The 15,997-nt window shown below is 41.3% G+C and overlaps 1 protein-coding gene across 1 annotated transcript; it reads right to left on the reverse strand.

Moving 5' to 3' along the window:
* Nucleotides 1-8,764: 8,764 nt before the first annotated feature.
* On the reverse strand, nucleotides 8,765-13,396 carry slc22a6l (solute carrier family 22 member 6, like). Its single transcript, XM_084140446.1, has 11 exons — nucleotides 12,815-13,396; nucleotides 12,046-12,655; nucleotides 11,793-11,896; nucleotides 11,371-11,525; nucleotides 11,070-11,238; nucleotides 10,855-10,978; nucleotides 10,659-10,774; nucleotides 10,341-10,555; nucleotides 10,136-10,244; nucleotides 9,707-9,910; nucleotides 8,765-9,597 (listed from the first exon to the last, which is right to left on the reverse strand). Exons 2-11 carry the CDS (start codon nucleotides 12,463-12,465, stop codon nucleotides 9,504-9,506), a joined length of 1,710 nt encoding a protein of 569 aa, XP_083996572.1. The 5' UTR covers nucleotides 12,466-12,655; nucleotides 12,815-13,396; the 3' UTR covers nucleotides 8,765-9,503.
* Between the last annotated feature and the right edge of the window lie 2,601 nt (nucleotides 13,397-15,997).

The raw sequence follows: 15,997 nt of genomic DNA on the forward strand, positions 1-15,997 counted from the left end.
ATGGTGCAGGAGCAGATAGGGTCAAAGTAGTGGAATGGGGTAGTGGGCTTTTAATGAGTGTAGCGTTAGTTGGAAGGGTGTATTATTATGTTTGTTTATTTTATTTCTCCTTATTTAAAAAAAAATAATAATAATTAGGGGGTAGATCAGCTTTAATATTTACGGACACAGTATATTTTACATTAGTTATCTTGCTATTTTTAGTCCCACCCTTCAACTCCACTCACCCCTCCCATCTATCTCTGAACACCATCCAGTTTTGATTTTGTATCACAAAGTATAATGGATTTATATTATAGTCCAGTTGGGGGTGGTAATGCAACATATTGGATGCCAACTGCCGTTAAACCCCGAAGAAGAATAATATATTTTCAACTATAGAGGCTAGTCACCGATAAGACAAGGAGTCAGATGTTTCACAAGATTCCCTAAAAACACTCCACATCGATACAGCTACGACTTTTTTGCAGCAGGTTAGGAGAACTTGCGTAGCAGGTTAGGAGAATAAATGTAGCAGGTTAGGAGAATTAGGTTAAGGCTAGGAAAATGCTCTCCAAACCTGCTACAAAAAGTCACTTGTATCGAAGTGGCATGTTTTTAGGAAGTCCCATACATAGAAATGGAATGAATAGAACGGGCATCCCCATTCAAGTCAATTATGGCATAATGGCATGGACTGGCAGCCATTTTGAGTGTGCCCATGCCTAGAAGTAAAAGCAGGAAGTGTACCCTTCAATCTGTGCTGTGATTTGTTGATTCAACTCAACTGACATTACAAAAAAATACATTCCATTGCATCAGTTAACATAATTTGAATGAACATTACCATGGCAATCCAGCATCAGTTGATAGGACATTTCAAATTACCATGGAAATGATTGCATTACAATACCAGGCAACCATTGTGAGTGTATCCTTGAGTTTACCAGTCAAATTGCCAGGGTTAGAGGTCACAGGAGGTTGGTGGCACCTTAATTGGGGAGTTCTATTCATTCTATTTCTATGGTCCCATATTTGGGACTCCCTAAACACACGCCACTTCGATACAAGTGACTTTTCGTAGTAGGTTAGGAGAGCATTTTTGCTAACCGAGCAAGCCCAGTGGTCGGCAATGGGAGAGCGAGATGGAACTGGGCCGACATTCTGCTGATTTTCTCCTCAAAGAAAAGTCTGATCTTAGTGCAGATTACTGTTCCCAAAACAATAATCTGATACTACAATTACAGACACAAACCCAATCTAGAGGGGGTCAGGAGACGGTAGAGTACAGTCCTACTACACAGGAAAACATATGGTGCAAAGAGGAAACTTTCTCACACTATATGCAGGACAACAATCCTGTCCCCATGAATAGGGCAGACGTACCACATATCCCAGCTGAAATGACAGAAAGTGAGACTGAGGTTGAAGAGGATAATTCCTCAGAGTTGGTACCTGGTAAAACATTGGAGTTGGTACCTGGTAAAAGATTGGAGTTGGTAACTGGTAAAACATTGGAGTTGGTACCTGGTAAGCCAGAGTCTACAACAATGATCTCTCAATCTAAGATAAAGAAGAGGGAAAATGGCTACTAAACCCACTGACAATCTGAACCAAATAGAAAAAACAAAGGATAATAAGGATCTCTGAAAGCAGAACAACTCTCTGGGGAAGGCAACAGAAGACAAACATCAATGCTGGCCTTCGTTCAAACAATCCGGAACCAACAAACCCAAGTGGCCCAGGGTACCAAGCTCCCCGTCAGAGTCTGGAGTTAGGAAGATAAGGCTGATATGGAGGATGTCATTCAGGGAGAAGTGGAGGAAAGTCCCCCTAATGAGCCATCCTGTCCGAAACCATTGATGAACGGTGGAACATGAATGAATGAAGTGATCTAGATTTGAGTAGCCTATATTACCTGGTTCAGAGAAGGACATTCTGGGTTATGTGAGTAGGACCTCTGTCACTGACATGGCTTTTCTAGAGAAGGTGCACTTTAATTCAAACTGTTGATACATGTCTCAAACAAAACCCGCCTTTGAGACAGAAACCCGCCTTTTAAGAGTGAACAGGTGGAACATTTATTGACTGACTCTAATCTTGAATCTTGAGACATGGCTGAAGAAATCATCTCCTATTTCTGCCTTTAATGTCCTTGGATACTCCATATCACAGGAGGTTGGTGGCACATTAATTGGGGAGGACAACCTTGTGGTAATGGGTGGAGCGGAATTAGTGGAATGGTATCAAATACATCAAACACCTGGTTTCCATGTGTTTGATGCCATTCCATTTACTCCGTTCCAGCCATTATTATGAGCCATCATCCCTCAGCAGCCTCCACTGCTCCATATCCAGAGGGGGTGGATGACACGAAATATTACATTAAATGCAATCTCATCGAATAGAACCCCCCCGTCCATCCGTCAGAACAGCCTCAATTCATCGGGCATGGAAAGCGTTCCAGAGGGATGTGGAAAGCATTCCAGAGGGATGCTGGCTCATGTTGACTCCAATGCTTCCCACAGTTGTGTCAAGTTGGCTGGATGTCCTTTGGGTGGTGGACTATTCTTGATACACACGGGAAACTGTTAAGCATGAAAAACCCAGCAGCGTTGCAGTTCTTGACACAAACCGGTGAGCTTGGCACCTACTACCATACCCCATTCAAAGGCTCTTAAATATTTTGTCTTGCCTATTCACCTTCTAAATGGCACTCATACACAATCCATGTCTCAATTGTCTCAAGACTTAAAATCCTTCTTTAACCTGTCTCCTCCCCTTCATCTACACTGATTGACGTGGATTTAACAAGTGACATCAATAAGGGATCATAGCTTTCACCTGGATTAACCTGGTCAGTCTATGTCATGGAAAGAGCAGGTGTTCCTAATGTTTTGTACACTCAGTGTAATCAACCACCAACATCTGATACCTCATTTTATGACCATCTAAATGCCATTCTTAAAGAATGTGATCATAAGAAGGAGATCATCCTCATGGGTGGTTTCAATATAAGCTGGAAAATAAAACTTCCAGGAAAAAAGTCACAGATCACAGACCATTTCAACCTGACTCAAATAATACAAGGGCCAAACAGAGTAACAGACATCCCAGACTCAAATTGATCTGGTGTTCACTAACAGACCTGAGCAAATAACTAGGTCCCTTAACTTACTAACTGGAATATCTGACCACAATGCTACATTAGTGGTTAGAAAACTCACTAGAAAGAGATTTGGCGCCAGAGAAGATGGCTGCCGTTTTACAGCCCTCTAACCAACTGTACTATTATGTGTGTTTTTTTGCGTTATTTGTAATTTATTCTTTACATAATGTTTCTGCCACCGTCTCTTATGACCAAAAAGAGCTTCTGGATATCAGGACAGCGATTACTCACCTCGTATTGGACTGTTTTTCTTCAACGAGTTGGATGCGAAGGATATCCTACAGACACCCAACAAGGCCCAAATCCCCGTCATTCGCATGAGAAAGAGACGGCGATATCGTGGTGCTTTGTAAGGATCCGACGGCGAGCGAGTAAACTGCCTCTTCCATCAATCCTATTAGCCAATGTTCAATAATTAGAAAATAAATTGGACGCCACCCCATGCCCCCATTCTCATCGACGGGGCTGTAGTGGAACAGGTTGAGAGCTTCAAGTTCCTTGGTGTCCACATCACCAACAAACTATCATGGTCCAAATACACCAACACAGTCGTGAAGAGGGCACGACAAAGCCTATTCCCCCTCAGGAGACTGAAAAGATTTGGCTTGGGTCCTCAGATCCTCAAAAAGTTATACAGCTGCACCATCGAGAGCATCCTGACTGGTTGCATCACCGCCTGGTATGGCAACTGATCGGCCTCCGACCGCAAGGCACTACAGAGGGTAGTGCGTACAGCCCAGTACATCACTGGGGCCAAGCTTCCTGCAATCCAGGACCTCTATACCAGGCGGTGTCAGAGGAAGGCCCTAAAAATTATCAAAGACTCCAGCCACTCTAGTCATAGACTGTTCTCTCTGCTACCGCACGGCAAGCGGTACCGGAGCGCCAAGTCTAGGTCCAAAAGGCTTCTTAACAGCTTTTACCACCAAGCCATAAGACTCCTGAACAGCTAATCATGGCTACCCAGACTAACCCCAACCCCCTCTTTTACGCTGCTGCTACTCTGTTTATTATTTATGCATAGTCACTTTAACTCTACCCACATGTACATATTACCTCAATTACCTCAACTAACCGGTGCCCCCGCACATTGACTCTGTACCGGTACCCCCTGTATATAGCCTCCCTACTGTTATTTTATTTGACTGCTGCTCTTTAATTATTTGCTCTTTAAAATATTTGTTACTTATCAATTTTTTACTTAACATTTTTATTTTCTTAAAAACTGCATTGTTGGTTAAGGGCTTGTAAGTAAGCATTTCACTGTAATGTCTACACCTGTTGTATTCGGTGCAAGTGGCAAATAAAATTTGATTTGATTTGATTTTTTAAAGAACCATATCAATTAACTGTATGATCAAAGAATCCCGAAAAGTGAACAGAGTAACTAAGATGCAGCTATAAGTCAAATTGACTGGTCTAATCTGGTATGCAATGAAGACCCAGAGTCTGGATACAGAACATTTCTGTCAGATAAAGGCAAAGTGAATACCTATTTTACCAGGAAATTCCAACGTAAGCCAAGACGTAAAACCTCTACCATGACTCAACAAGGACCTCTTGCGACGGATGAGAGAATGGGATCTTGCCTTGAAAAAAGCACTGAAGTCTGGTCAGAATGATGACAGACGTGTATTTACATCACTGGGAAACAAGGTGGTAAAGAATTTTTAAAAAAAAAGCAGAGTTCTTCCTCAGAGTGATCAATGAAGCAAAAGGAAATGGCAAAGGAAAACTGGGAAAACCTCAACAAACTAACAGGGAGAGGAGCTGAAAGGTCCAAAAAGCATCCTGAATTAAAAGTGAATGTGATTATAACTCAAGACTGTAATTTGATATCCACCACTTTTAACAATGTATTTGTAGACTGTCAGAGAACTGGCTCAAAGATTATCAACCAAGACCACAGCTCTCACCCCCATGGATAATAACATACAATATTCAGAATTTCCTAAATGTTAGCATCAGAAGTGGACAGTATTATCAGCTTCTTCAGGAACTCTAGAACAAAATATGTATGTTTTTGTCTAGACACGATTCCTGAAGACACAAATATTATTTGACTGCCCCTATTGTACATCTGGTTAATCTGTCCATCAAATAATATTTGGGATCTTCCCAAGTCTGCTGTGGTGATGCCTATTTTAAAAGCTGGTGAACCAACACTGGTGGAAAATTACTGATCTATAAGCATCCTTTCAGTGCTATCAAAAGTAGCTGAAAGATGGGTGGCTGATCAGCTGACCAGGGCAACTCCATACATCAAATGTCATTTGGATTCATAACCAACTATTCAACCGAAACAGCATTTTGCTATTTACTGGAGTGCATTCAATCTAAACTGGACATACAGTGCCTTCAGAAAGTATTTACAACCCTTGACTTTTTCCACATTTTGTTGTTACAAAGTGGGATTAAAATGTATATAATTGTCATTTTTTGTCAACGATCTACACAAAATACTCTAATGTCATAGTAAAAAATTTAATAAGAATAACAATGTAAAATAAAACACTAATATATGTTGATTAGATAAGTATTCAACCCCCTGAGTCAATACATGTTCGAATCACCTTTGGCAGCGACTACAGCCATAGCCGCGGGAAGTAGGGCTGCTGAGGGTAGCACCCCCTCAAAAATCATTAAAAAAAAAGATTAATACTAATAAAAAAACAATTAAATGATTTTTCACAAAAGTAGTGCACTGGACCTTTACTAGTCCTGTATTAGCGGGCCGATAGAGCAGTCTGTAGCACGGACAAATTGTTTATTTTTTATAACAAACTAAACAGTTACCACCATTGTCACATCATTCACAAACACAATTTATTCAGTCTGGATAGCTTTAAGCAGTATGTAGATGCAGCCTTGTCTTTAAGATCCTGCATGGCCTTGCCCCTCCACCCCTATGCCAGCATGTCATGCTCAAGGAAAGCACCTCCAGGATAACAAGGGCAGTAACTACAGGGGACTGCGTTGTCCCTTTCCAACACAGTAAACTCTGACAATTAGCCCTCTCAGTAAGAGCTACAATATACTGGAATACACCGCCCATGGATTTGTGAAACTACACTGATTATTGCACTTTTAAATTGAAATCCTGGCTCAGATCTATCCAAACCTGTACACATTAGTTATCTGTGGCTCCTCATATGTACGACAACAGCTGATGACTGTTTTTATTATGAATAGGTTGTTGTTATAATCATATTGTATTGGATGTAATGTATTTTGTATTGTTTTGAGTGAGTATTTGCATTGTGGCTGTGTAATTGCCCTTACCTGCCCAGGGACTATGGGTGCAAATGAGCTCTTGGCTAACCCCGGCACATTTACATGGATGTTGCATTACAGTAATATTGATGTTGATTAATGGGCACTGTCCCTGTAAAAAAAAACATATGGATCAGCCACTGGGCCAGAATAATCTTTGTCATCATCGGGCACCATCGTCCTCGCATCCAACCACCTCTCATACTCCACTCCAGAAACCGTCATCCTCCATGTGCTTCCTTTCCATCAGCGCCCAACCCATAATGGCAGTTTACTTGATTAAGTATAGATGCAACAATAATAAAAACAGCAACAACAAATTCTATACAATCACATAAAACAACTTAAACTAATGGTTTAAGTGTTTGTTCAGCGTTTGGTTCTGTGTTCCATCAGGTCGAAATGGTGACCGTTTCTTCTTCTCCTGATAATCCCAATGATTTAAATATACACTATATGGCCAACAGGGGGCGCTGTTCTGAAGCCACCGCGCCTCTATCTTGGCACTCTCCCACCGTTTTTGGAAGCTATAGAAATGCATTTATAAATGTCTAAATGTGTTTTTGCCACGTCTATTCTATTACCGACACGTTAATACATACTTTTAACTTACATTATGTGAGCAAACAAAAATAGTATAAGTATAATTTAATTAATTCCAATAGATGGGTTGGATGAGAATGTCATGAAAATGATGCACATGCATCGATGTGGCCAGAAGGCGTGCGTTGTTATGATTCTGAACGGTCAGATAGCTAGCAAAGATGACAAGAAGCTGCCATGTCGTGAATCGTAGGTCGCTCGTTTCAGCTCGTTGTATGTTATTATTAATGCCATGTCTTGTTTTGAGGTGTTTTGACTGATGTCATGACTATGCTAATATGGCTCAAATCCGCTAGCTAGCTAACCAACAACTTTAACGATGTATTTGAGAGACAACAAGTGCTCATTGTGCAAATGTATTTATGTTTTCAATAAACATTTTGAGACTAAATATAGCCAACAGTCTAAGCCAACCCCGTTTGTTTTGCCACATAGTTGCCCATGCGTCGGTTTTGTTGCTAAACAACCAACCCGTCTATGGAAGACTTATTTTCTGAGGAGTGCCAATACAGCCGACCGGTCTTATGATGCTGATGATTTGTCGCCACAAATGGTTTGTTTACATTTCTACCGTTGTGGCTAGATGGAGTAGGCCTACAGCTAAGACTAGTGGTCGCGTCGGGGACAACAGTTGTTGACAACTGTAGCATTGTAGCTAAGCCTAACCCTTTTTCCTAACCTTAACCTCAATCTCCTAACCTGCCACATTAATTCACCTAACCTGCCATGTTAATTCACCTAACCTGCCACGTTAATTCACCTAACCTGCCACGTTAATTTACCTAACCTGACAAGTTAATTTACTTAACCTGCCACGTTAATTCACCTAACCTGCCAAGTTAATTTACCTAACCTGACAAGTTAATTAACTTAACCTGCCACGTTAATTCACCTAACCTGCCACGTTAATTCACCTAACCTGCCACGTTAATTCACCTAACCTGCCACGTTAATTATCCTAACCTGCCACGTTAATTCACCTAACCTGCCACGTTAATTCACCTAACTTGCTACGTTAATTATCCTAACCTGACACAATTATCCAAACCTGCCATGTTAATTCACCTAACCTGCCATGTTAATTCACCTAACCTGCCACGTTAATTATCCTAACCTGCCACGTTAATGATCCTCACCTTCCACGTTAATGATCCTAACCTGCCACATTAATTCACCTAACCTGACACGTTAATTCACCTAACCTGCCACGTTAATTATCCTAACCTGCCACATAAATTATCCTAACCTGCCACATTAATTCACCTAACCTGCCACGTTAATTCACCTAACCTGCCACGTTAATTATCCTAACCTGCTATGTAAACAAACCATCTGTGGCAACAAATCATCGGTATCACCACAGCGGTAGCTTCAAAGCCTCTCATTGGCCAATACATAGAATCAGCAATCCAGGGTTTATACATAATTGGATACTCCCCTTTTCATTGCCAGTGAGAACACTCTTTGAGACATATTTTTTTTTGCCAAACTTAAACAAACTTTAACGTGCAATCTCACCTTGATCCAATCCTATACCCTTTGCTTAAAGTCTGAACCATAGGGACATTTTCCTCACAGTATTTCTAATCTGTATTTTTTTCTTTGACCAAAATAAGTCTACTTGAGTCCTGGACTTAAAAAGCATGTTCAATGCAACTTTGCACTTTCTGGGCATCATGTCCTAAAACATTTTTGTGTAAGGGTATCTATCTAATCTTCTTCTGATAATTAAAACAGTAACCATGTGACGCATCTTTTATTTAGGTGATATGATTGCATTTTCCCCTCCCCATCTTCTGGGAAAACATGGAGACATCTGACATTTTATTTTCTACCTTATAAACTGTAGGCCTAAGCAAAACAAAGAGATTCCAACTACAAATACCATGCCCAGTCAAGATGACCAGTTTCATGGACTGTAAAGGAAATTGTGCCACAGTCACAAACAATATAGCCACATGGATAAGACCATTCCCACTGATAGAAGGTGAGGATAAGGTTGTCATTATTTTAATGAATACATACAACATATACTAGTATAGAACATAAAAATATAGGCCTGGCCCATAGAAAAATGCAAATAAAGTTGTAGTTAAAATACACAATATACTGAAGCATATATTTATTTACTCACAATCTAGCATTAATTAATGTTTTACTGTTGAAATATTAAATGTTAAAAAGACCACTACAGGTAATTTCATTAGGCTACGTAGCTCATAATTCATCAGTCTTCTAATGTCCGAAAAGGCCAGTGTATCCAAACATGGATAGCCTTGTCTGACTATTTGATGCTATTTGCCATATTGGTCCGCTTACATATCAAAACAAATCATGGTCATTTTCTCCTACAGCAGTGGACCAGTTACAATATTGATTGCTACCTTACAGTCCTTGTGAAAAAACTGTAGCGCAAGCAACTGCAGTATCTATTTAGACTATACAGGCAAGTTCAGTAGCATTTGATAAGTGTGATTCTTCAGGCAGATTCCTTGTACAAGGTATTATTGGTATCATTCATGGCCAGTTCCTCCTTCTTGGGCAAGGCATTGGGGCTTGTTTTCTTGCAACTTCTGAATGAAAGAAAATAAAGCTAGTTTGCAGTTGGGAGTTGTTCTCACTTTGCTACTTCTAGCTCAGCGTTCAATATTCTACTGCTCTTCAGACGGTGTCTCGACTTACCTCTCATCCACATCCTGGATAGTGTCGGGTAGTGGTGAACCAAGTGTTTCTGGCAGATAGATGGCGACCACCCCACTTAAGATGGGGGCTATCCCATAGATGAAGCCAGGCAGCCACGGGACAGCCTCCCCAAGGAGCAGCACCATGGGGGCCACCATCGCTCCTACACGAGCCATCATGGACACCCAGCCCATGCCATTCTGCCTGGGGCACAGAAGAGAATCCCCAACTATCAAATATCATCAAACACCTGAACAGAATACATTTAGCCTATGCATTCATCTTCATCACATATATTACCTAATGCTAATATATACAGTAGGTAAAAAGATTAGATAAAAAACATACGTTTTACAGTCAGTATTGGAATACTATAGTCAATTAAAGCATCCTGTAGGTGATGGGTGTCATTGGTAGAGTTGGGATTACCGGACGACGGTGGGGTACAGCTCTCCAGAGTAGAGGTAGCAGCAGTTGAATGACGCGGCCAGGCAACCCTTACCCAGCACGGCTAGAGTGGTGCGCACGGTCTGTTTTTCTGCAAGGAAGCGATAACATCAACAGACAACAATGAAATTACACGAGTGCTGGTAGCACAATGACTCCCTCAAGCAACACAGGCAAAACCCCTCACCGTATGGCACCAATATGTTGATCAAAACAGTGACTCCAGACAGGATGAGTGCAGCGCACTGTGAGGGACGTCGCCCAAATATACTCATGGACACTGTAACCACTACTTTGGCAGGGATGTCCACCGCTCCGAAGATCACTTGAATCAAGTAGATGTCCACGCCAAACTTCTGCAGATCCATAGATAGACCATAGTAGGCGAAGCTTGTGGAGAACCTTAAAGAATGTCAAAGTGGGTGTCATGATCATTTGATTTAGAATGGATTTTTGGGCAGCACTTTGTCGTAGTGAAAGGCAGAGTAGAGTAGAGGAGACAGACCAGACAGCACTGAGACAGATGGTGATGTTCCTCATGGTGGGCGTGCGGAGCAGGTCCACTACAGAGTAGGAGCCCTGTGAGCAGGACATCTCCTTCTTCATGGAATCCTGCAGCATCTGGACACACAGAGACAGTATTGAGTACATTCACATAAGTGCATGCACACATAAACACACACTAACACACAGTTCCTTACTTCAAGATTGATTCTGTCACCCTCTTCACGGCGTCCATTGATTCGGGCCACTCTTTTGAGATTTTTGACCGCTTGCTCAGATTTTCTGTTCAGGACGAGCCATCTTGCAGACTCCAGGAACCACCTGCACAAGTCAGATGTGGTAAACAACATGTTATAATCAAATAGCCTTGCTGGGTAAAGTGTCATAGCTGCTCCAATCCTTTGGGTCTCACCATGAGTAGAGGAAGGTGATGTAGAAAGGTACGGAGACAGCCAGTGTTAGCCAGCGCCAGTCCCGAATGAAGTAGGCCACTACTGCCAGGATCAGCTGACCCATTGTGTAACAGTAGCCTGTCCCTGTACCCACCACTGTTCGCACTCTTGTGGGAATCCACTCCACAACTAGAGAGAGAAAGAGAGACGGAGAGAGTAATTACATGGTGGGTTGGCCATCGGTTCAGCCTCTCTCTTCTTGACCATTTCCCACCTTAGGCTGCAGTTCCCACTGCCTACCCAGCCCTTCCTGTAACGTACTGAGAGAGAAGGAGTTGAGCCCCAGGCCAGAAATGGCCATGCCAGTGATGAAGCGGAAGAGGCAGAAGACGGAGAATGAGGTGGAGAAGGCAGCACACGTCCCTCCCACTGCAATCAACAGGTTAGAGATCAGCAGCAGGAAACGCCGTCCAAATCTGAGACAGAACGGAGAGAGAGAGTGGCACAGAGGAGATGTCTGCCATTAATCTCCTGAAGAGTACCATGTGTAGCATCTGAATAACTGCTGCAGCTGCAGACTTCCAGTATTTTCCAGGCTTGTCTTTGCAGAAGAGGTATCTTGTCTGAGATAAGCCAACAAAAATATCAAAGAGAGAAACCAGGCCTTAGAACTGGCACAGAAAGACAGAAATTATCTGACAATCGAGATCTGAGGATCTATTCAATAAGAAAAGCAGTGGTACCTGTCCGACAGTCCCCCAAAGATTACAGCTCCCACAAGCACCCCTCCCATATAAATGGTTTGTCCCATCTGCTTCAACGAACGAAGATCACAGACCAAGTTCCACTGACAAGAGAAAAAAAGAAAATACATCTAACTGACAGTTTAAAACATACTCTTAAACACATTTACAATTATTATTGTCGTTGATCTCTTTCTAATTTTAGTGTGGACGCACGTAAAACTACTACTTAAACCTTATCCATGATTGTTACCTCAGAGATAATTGTGGAGCTCATCTCTGTCATGCTGTACTCCCATCCATCGTTACAGCCCTGCAGCTCTGCATCTAGAAGGTAATCAGTATCATCACTGCTGTCTCTCTCCACCTTTGGACTGTAGGTCCCATTCTCTGCCAGGAGCTGCCACTGGGGAGCAGCATAGCGCTGGCATCTCTCCGGCCTGCCGTTCTTAATGTCCTGGGGCACGGTGAGCAGCAGAGCCTGCTCCGGGCTCAGCTTAGACACGGACAGGTTCCTGTGGGCACTGCAGTGGTGGGGGGGCACTGAGGCCACAAAGTTCTGCAGCAGATTGTGACTGGCCATCATAAGGATGGGCATACAGAGCAAGGTGACATGCAGGACCTGGAAGCGGCCTGTGCTGCCCACCTGTTCTAGGAGGTCACCAAAGGCCATAGCTGTGTGACACAACTAGAAGTGGGGTTTGCTTGAGAAGAGAAGTTGCTGTAGCAAGAAATGTGATTCTCCTCTTCAACTTCTTTTGTAACACGTCTAAAAATACCAACGAGTAAAAACACTCCTCAAACACTCAAGCTAAAAAAGTTTTTAAAATATTGTACTACACTTGATGAGACTTGTAGCCTACCTGTGAAAGACGTACAGAAGCACATTAATGGCAAGAAGTATAGCAATACTTGCAATCATTTTCATTGTGATGTTTACTGTTATTCTTTCATAATCAGATTATGTGCAAAAATAATAACTCAGACAAGAATGTCCAATGGATGCAGAGATGTAAACATACCTGTTCATTCCCATTATAGAACATATGGACAAAGTACATCTAAAAGGTTTGACTTCAAAATATATCAAATACTTCACTTGAGTCACAAAAGCTGTTAAATAGATTCCGTTATGCATCAGCCTTGTCTTTGTTGAAGAAAAGTCCAGATTTTAGCAGGCATCCTACTGTGAACAAACACAGCTTTCACAGCAAGAGTTATTTTCAGAGAGAGACCAAGATTCCATAGAGTCCATTCAGACCATTCACTTCAATATGTTACATTATATTCAAAAAGTTCCCTTTAACAGCCAAAAAATCTAACCAGGAAAAGAAACAATGCTTTTGCTATGCCTTGTTAGTTAATCTGCTCTGGAATTTCTGTGGCTTTTCTGAGGAAATAGACTCTTTCTGGATTATAACCTGCTCAGTTAAATCGCTCGAGGCCTTAACTACTCTTTCGATGGACCGCTGAGGGAGAAGGAGAGTCCTTGCTGTGTGGCATTAATCCCTAGTCCACTGGAGAGAGTCAACACCATCATACTGAACAAACAGGCACACACTCCTTGGTGTTCTTTTGTATATACAGATGGCCCAACATCTTGATTGGTTATATTTTAGTGTGAGCACAGGGGTTAGTGTGTGTGTGTGTGCGTGTATGTCTGTGTTGGGGATTGTGGGAGGGGATTAAGGTTGGCAAATAACTGACTTTTTAGAAACATTTATGCTGGCATGCTGCATGGTGACAGTCGGTCAAAGAGAACACATTTTGTAATAATTCTGAGACAAGAAAGATTAGAGATTAGATAAGCGCAAAGACAAATAACTGTTGCGTAAAATAACTCACTCCACAGTTATAACAGTAGCAAAGTCCTGTTTTGGTGGGATGGAGTTTTGGCCTGTCTGGTGACACAACAGGTGGTAAATGAGTTAATAGACCAATAACAAAGAGAGTTCCTGAAATACATTTCCAATAGTTTTGTTCTGAACAGAACCACATTTTTTCTGTTCCGTTTTACTGTTCTGACCAGCAAAATAAAGTTCTGAAACAGTTTGAACAGCAAAACAGACAGATTTAGCTCATTAATTTACTTCACCAATCAGTGAAGTTGTAAATGAGAACTTGTTCTCAACTGGCTTACCTGGTTAAATAAAGGTGATTCTAGAGCAGCTTGCTATGGAGTGGGCAAGCAAGTTGTTTACATGCGTGATGGACAGACAAGTGTTGGGCACAAGATGCGACTGAAATTTTGACAGTAAGGTTCTTAACTGTTACCCAGAAATGATTTGATATTGAGATACAAACGGTTGCATTGGACCTTTAAACCATCAATATGGGCTGAAGTCACCCACACAGCTGATCTCAATGGCAAAGGTGCATAAAGATGGAGGAATTCAGATATTACATCTTTGTTTGAGCACTATCCACAGACTTTTTAAACTACGGCGCGTGACATGGTTCAATGTGCCTATAAATCAGCACAATCTACTTTTTATTTTTTTCAAATTGCCGCCATCTTGGAATTGGGATCATGTATACTGTGCTAATGGCATTACATAAAAAGAGTAACGGAGAGCAATGTACAATACGGCAAATGAGGCGTTTGTGGTAAGTACATGGGGGCCGTCATCTTTATGCTCCTTCGTCCATTGCAAACATTATTGGCCACCGATTGACCTCTCCCTAAAGGTGTTAGTCCTGATTGCTGCCAAATTTTTTCAAGACTATTTTGCCCTCTGGTAGTTATGAGAACAATTGAATCCTGCTATTTTAGCAGACTAAGGGCGATTTATCTATTTGACAAGCATTCCTTACAACTGAAATAAAGTATTTAATTTCATAGTTTACCACGGCAAATCTAATGTGGCAATAGCCTACCCTACGCATTTTATGAATGGAAAAATCATGGTGTAGGATACATTTTTCGTTTCCAATTTACGTAATCCATTAATGATTTTACTTGTCTTAATAAAATATCACAATTTCTTACACATTTGACATTTTAAACTAAATCTAAAAAAGTTAGTTAAAGTTGCACAAATTGTATTTTAAAAAAAAATCACTTTCAAAAACAAAACAACAGCCTACAAACAGCATACAGCTTGGCGTGATTGTCCATGCGTGACGAGCTGTTCGTGGTTAGGCTGGTAGTGAAGAGTAACATTTACAATGTTATGTAGATGGAAGAGATTATTTATTTGTAGAACAACGTGATAACAATCAATAGTGATCCTTTATAATTACTTACAGGGCTACAGTAATTAGGCCATTAGGGCTTCATTGAAGCAACAATGTCTAAATTGGAAAGAAATGTGGTAGGGAAAGTAATTTCTTATTATTTGGAAGTTGCTATCTTAACCAAAGAAACAGATGTAAAGTGCGTCATCATAATGATATTTAAATTGTATATCAAACGTTGCTGTAATCCATATCACTTTCATTTACAATGTGGTAATTAACTAAACGTTGGTCTTCAATCATGTTATTTTCGCTGAAGAGTGTAGGCATAATTTGGCTAAGTAATGTTTGCAATTAAATGTGTTAACTAAATCATCGTAATTGACATAGGCTACATTTCCAGTCAATTACCATTTTCCTCTGTCTAGTATCAAGCTGCTTTGATCCTGCAACAGTCAGAACAGCTGGTCTAGCCCAACCCTAGTCCTCAAGTACCCCCAACATTTTCATTCTAAGCCTGGACAAACACACCTCATTCAACTCATTGAGGGCTTGATGATTAGTTAGCTAATTGAATCAGGTGTGCTTGTCCAGGGTTACAATAAAAATGTGTACTGTTGGGGCGGGGTACTCGAGGACCAGGGTTGGGAAACACTGGTCTAGGGTGTCGTTTATTTCACTGTTCTTTTCGTTGCAACCACGGTTATTTTTGCTCAGCGCTCTGTGTAATCTCCTGATCGTAGCGTGTTAAGAAATCCAGGGCTAATCCAGCGCTAACCTTTCCAGCGAAATTCTGCCTGTTTGTTGCAATGCACTTGCACCCACTAAATCCATAAGGACAACAAAGACTGAGGGCTCTATTTAATCTGTACTGATATAAATGGATGCACGTGGCATCTCGGCAATTTAACAAAAATGTTTATACTGAACAAAACTATAAAAGCAACATGTAAAGTGTTGGTCCCATGTTTCATGAACTAAATAAAAAAATCCCAGATATGTTCCACAAAAAGCTTATCTCTCAAATG

This window comes from Coregonus lavaretus (assembly GCF_964263955.1).
Source record: "Coregonus lavaretus genome assembly, chromosome: 24".
Lineage (NCBI taxonomy): Eukaryota > Metazoa > Chordata > Actinopteri > Salmoniformes > Salmonidae > Coregonus > Coregonus lavaretus.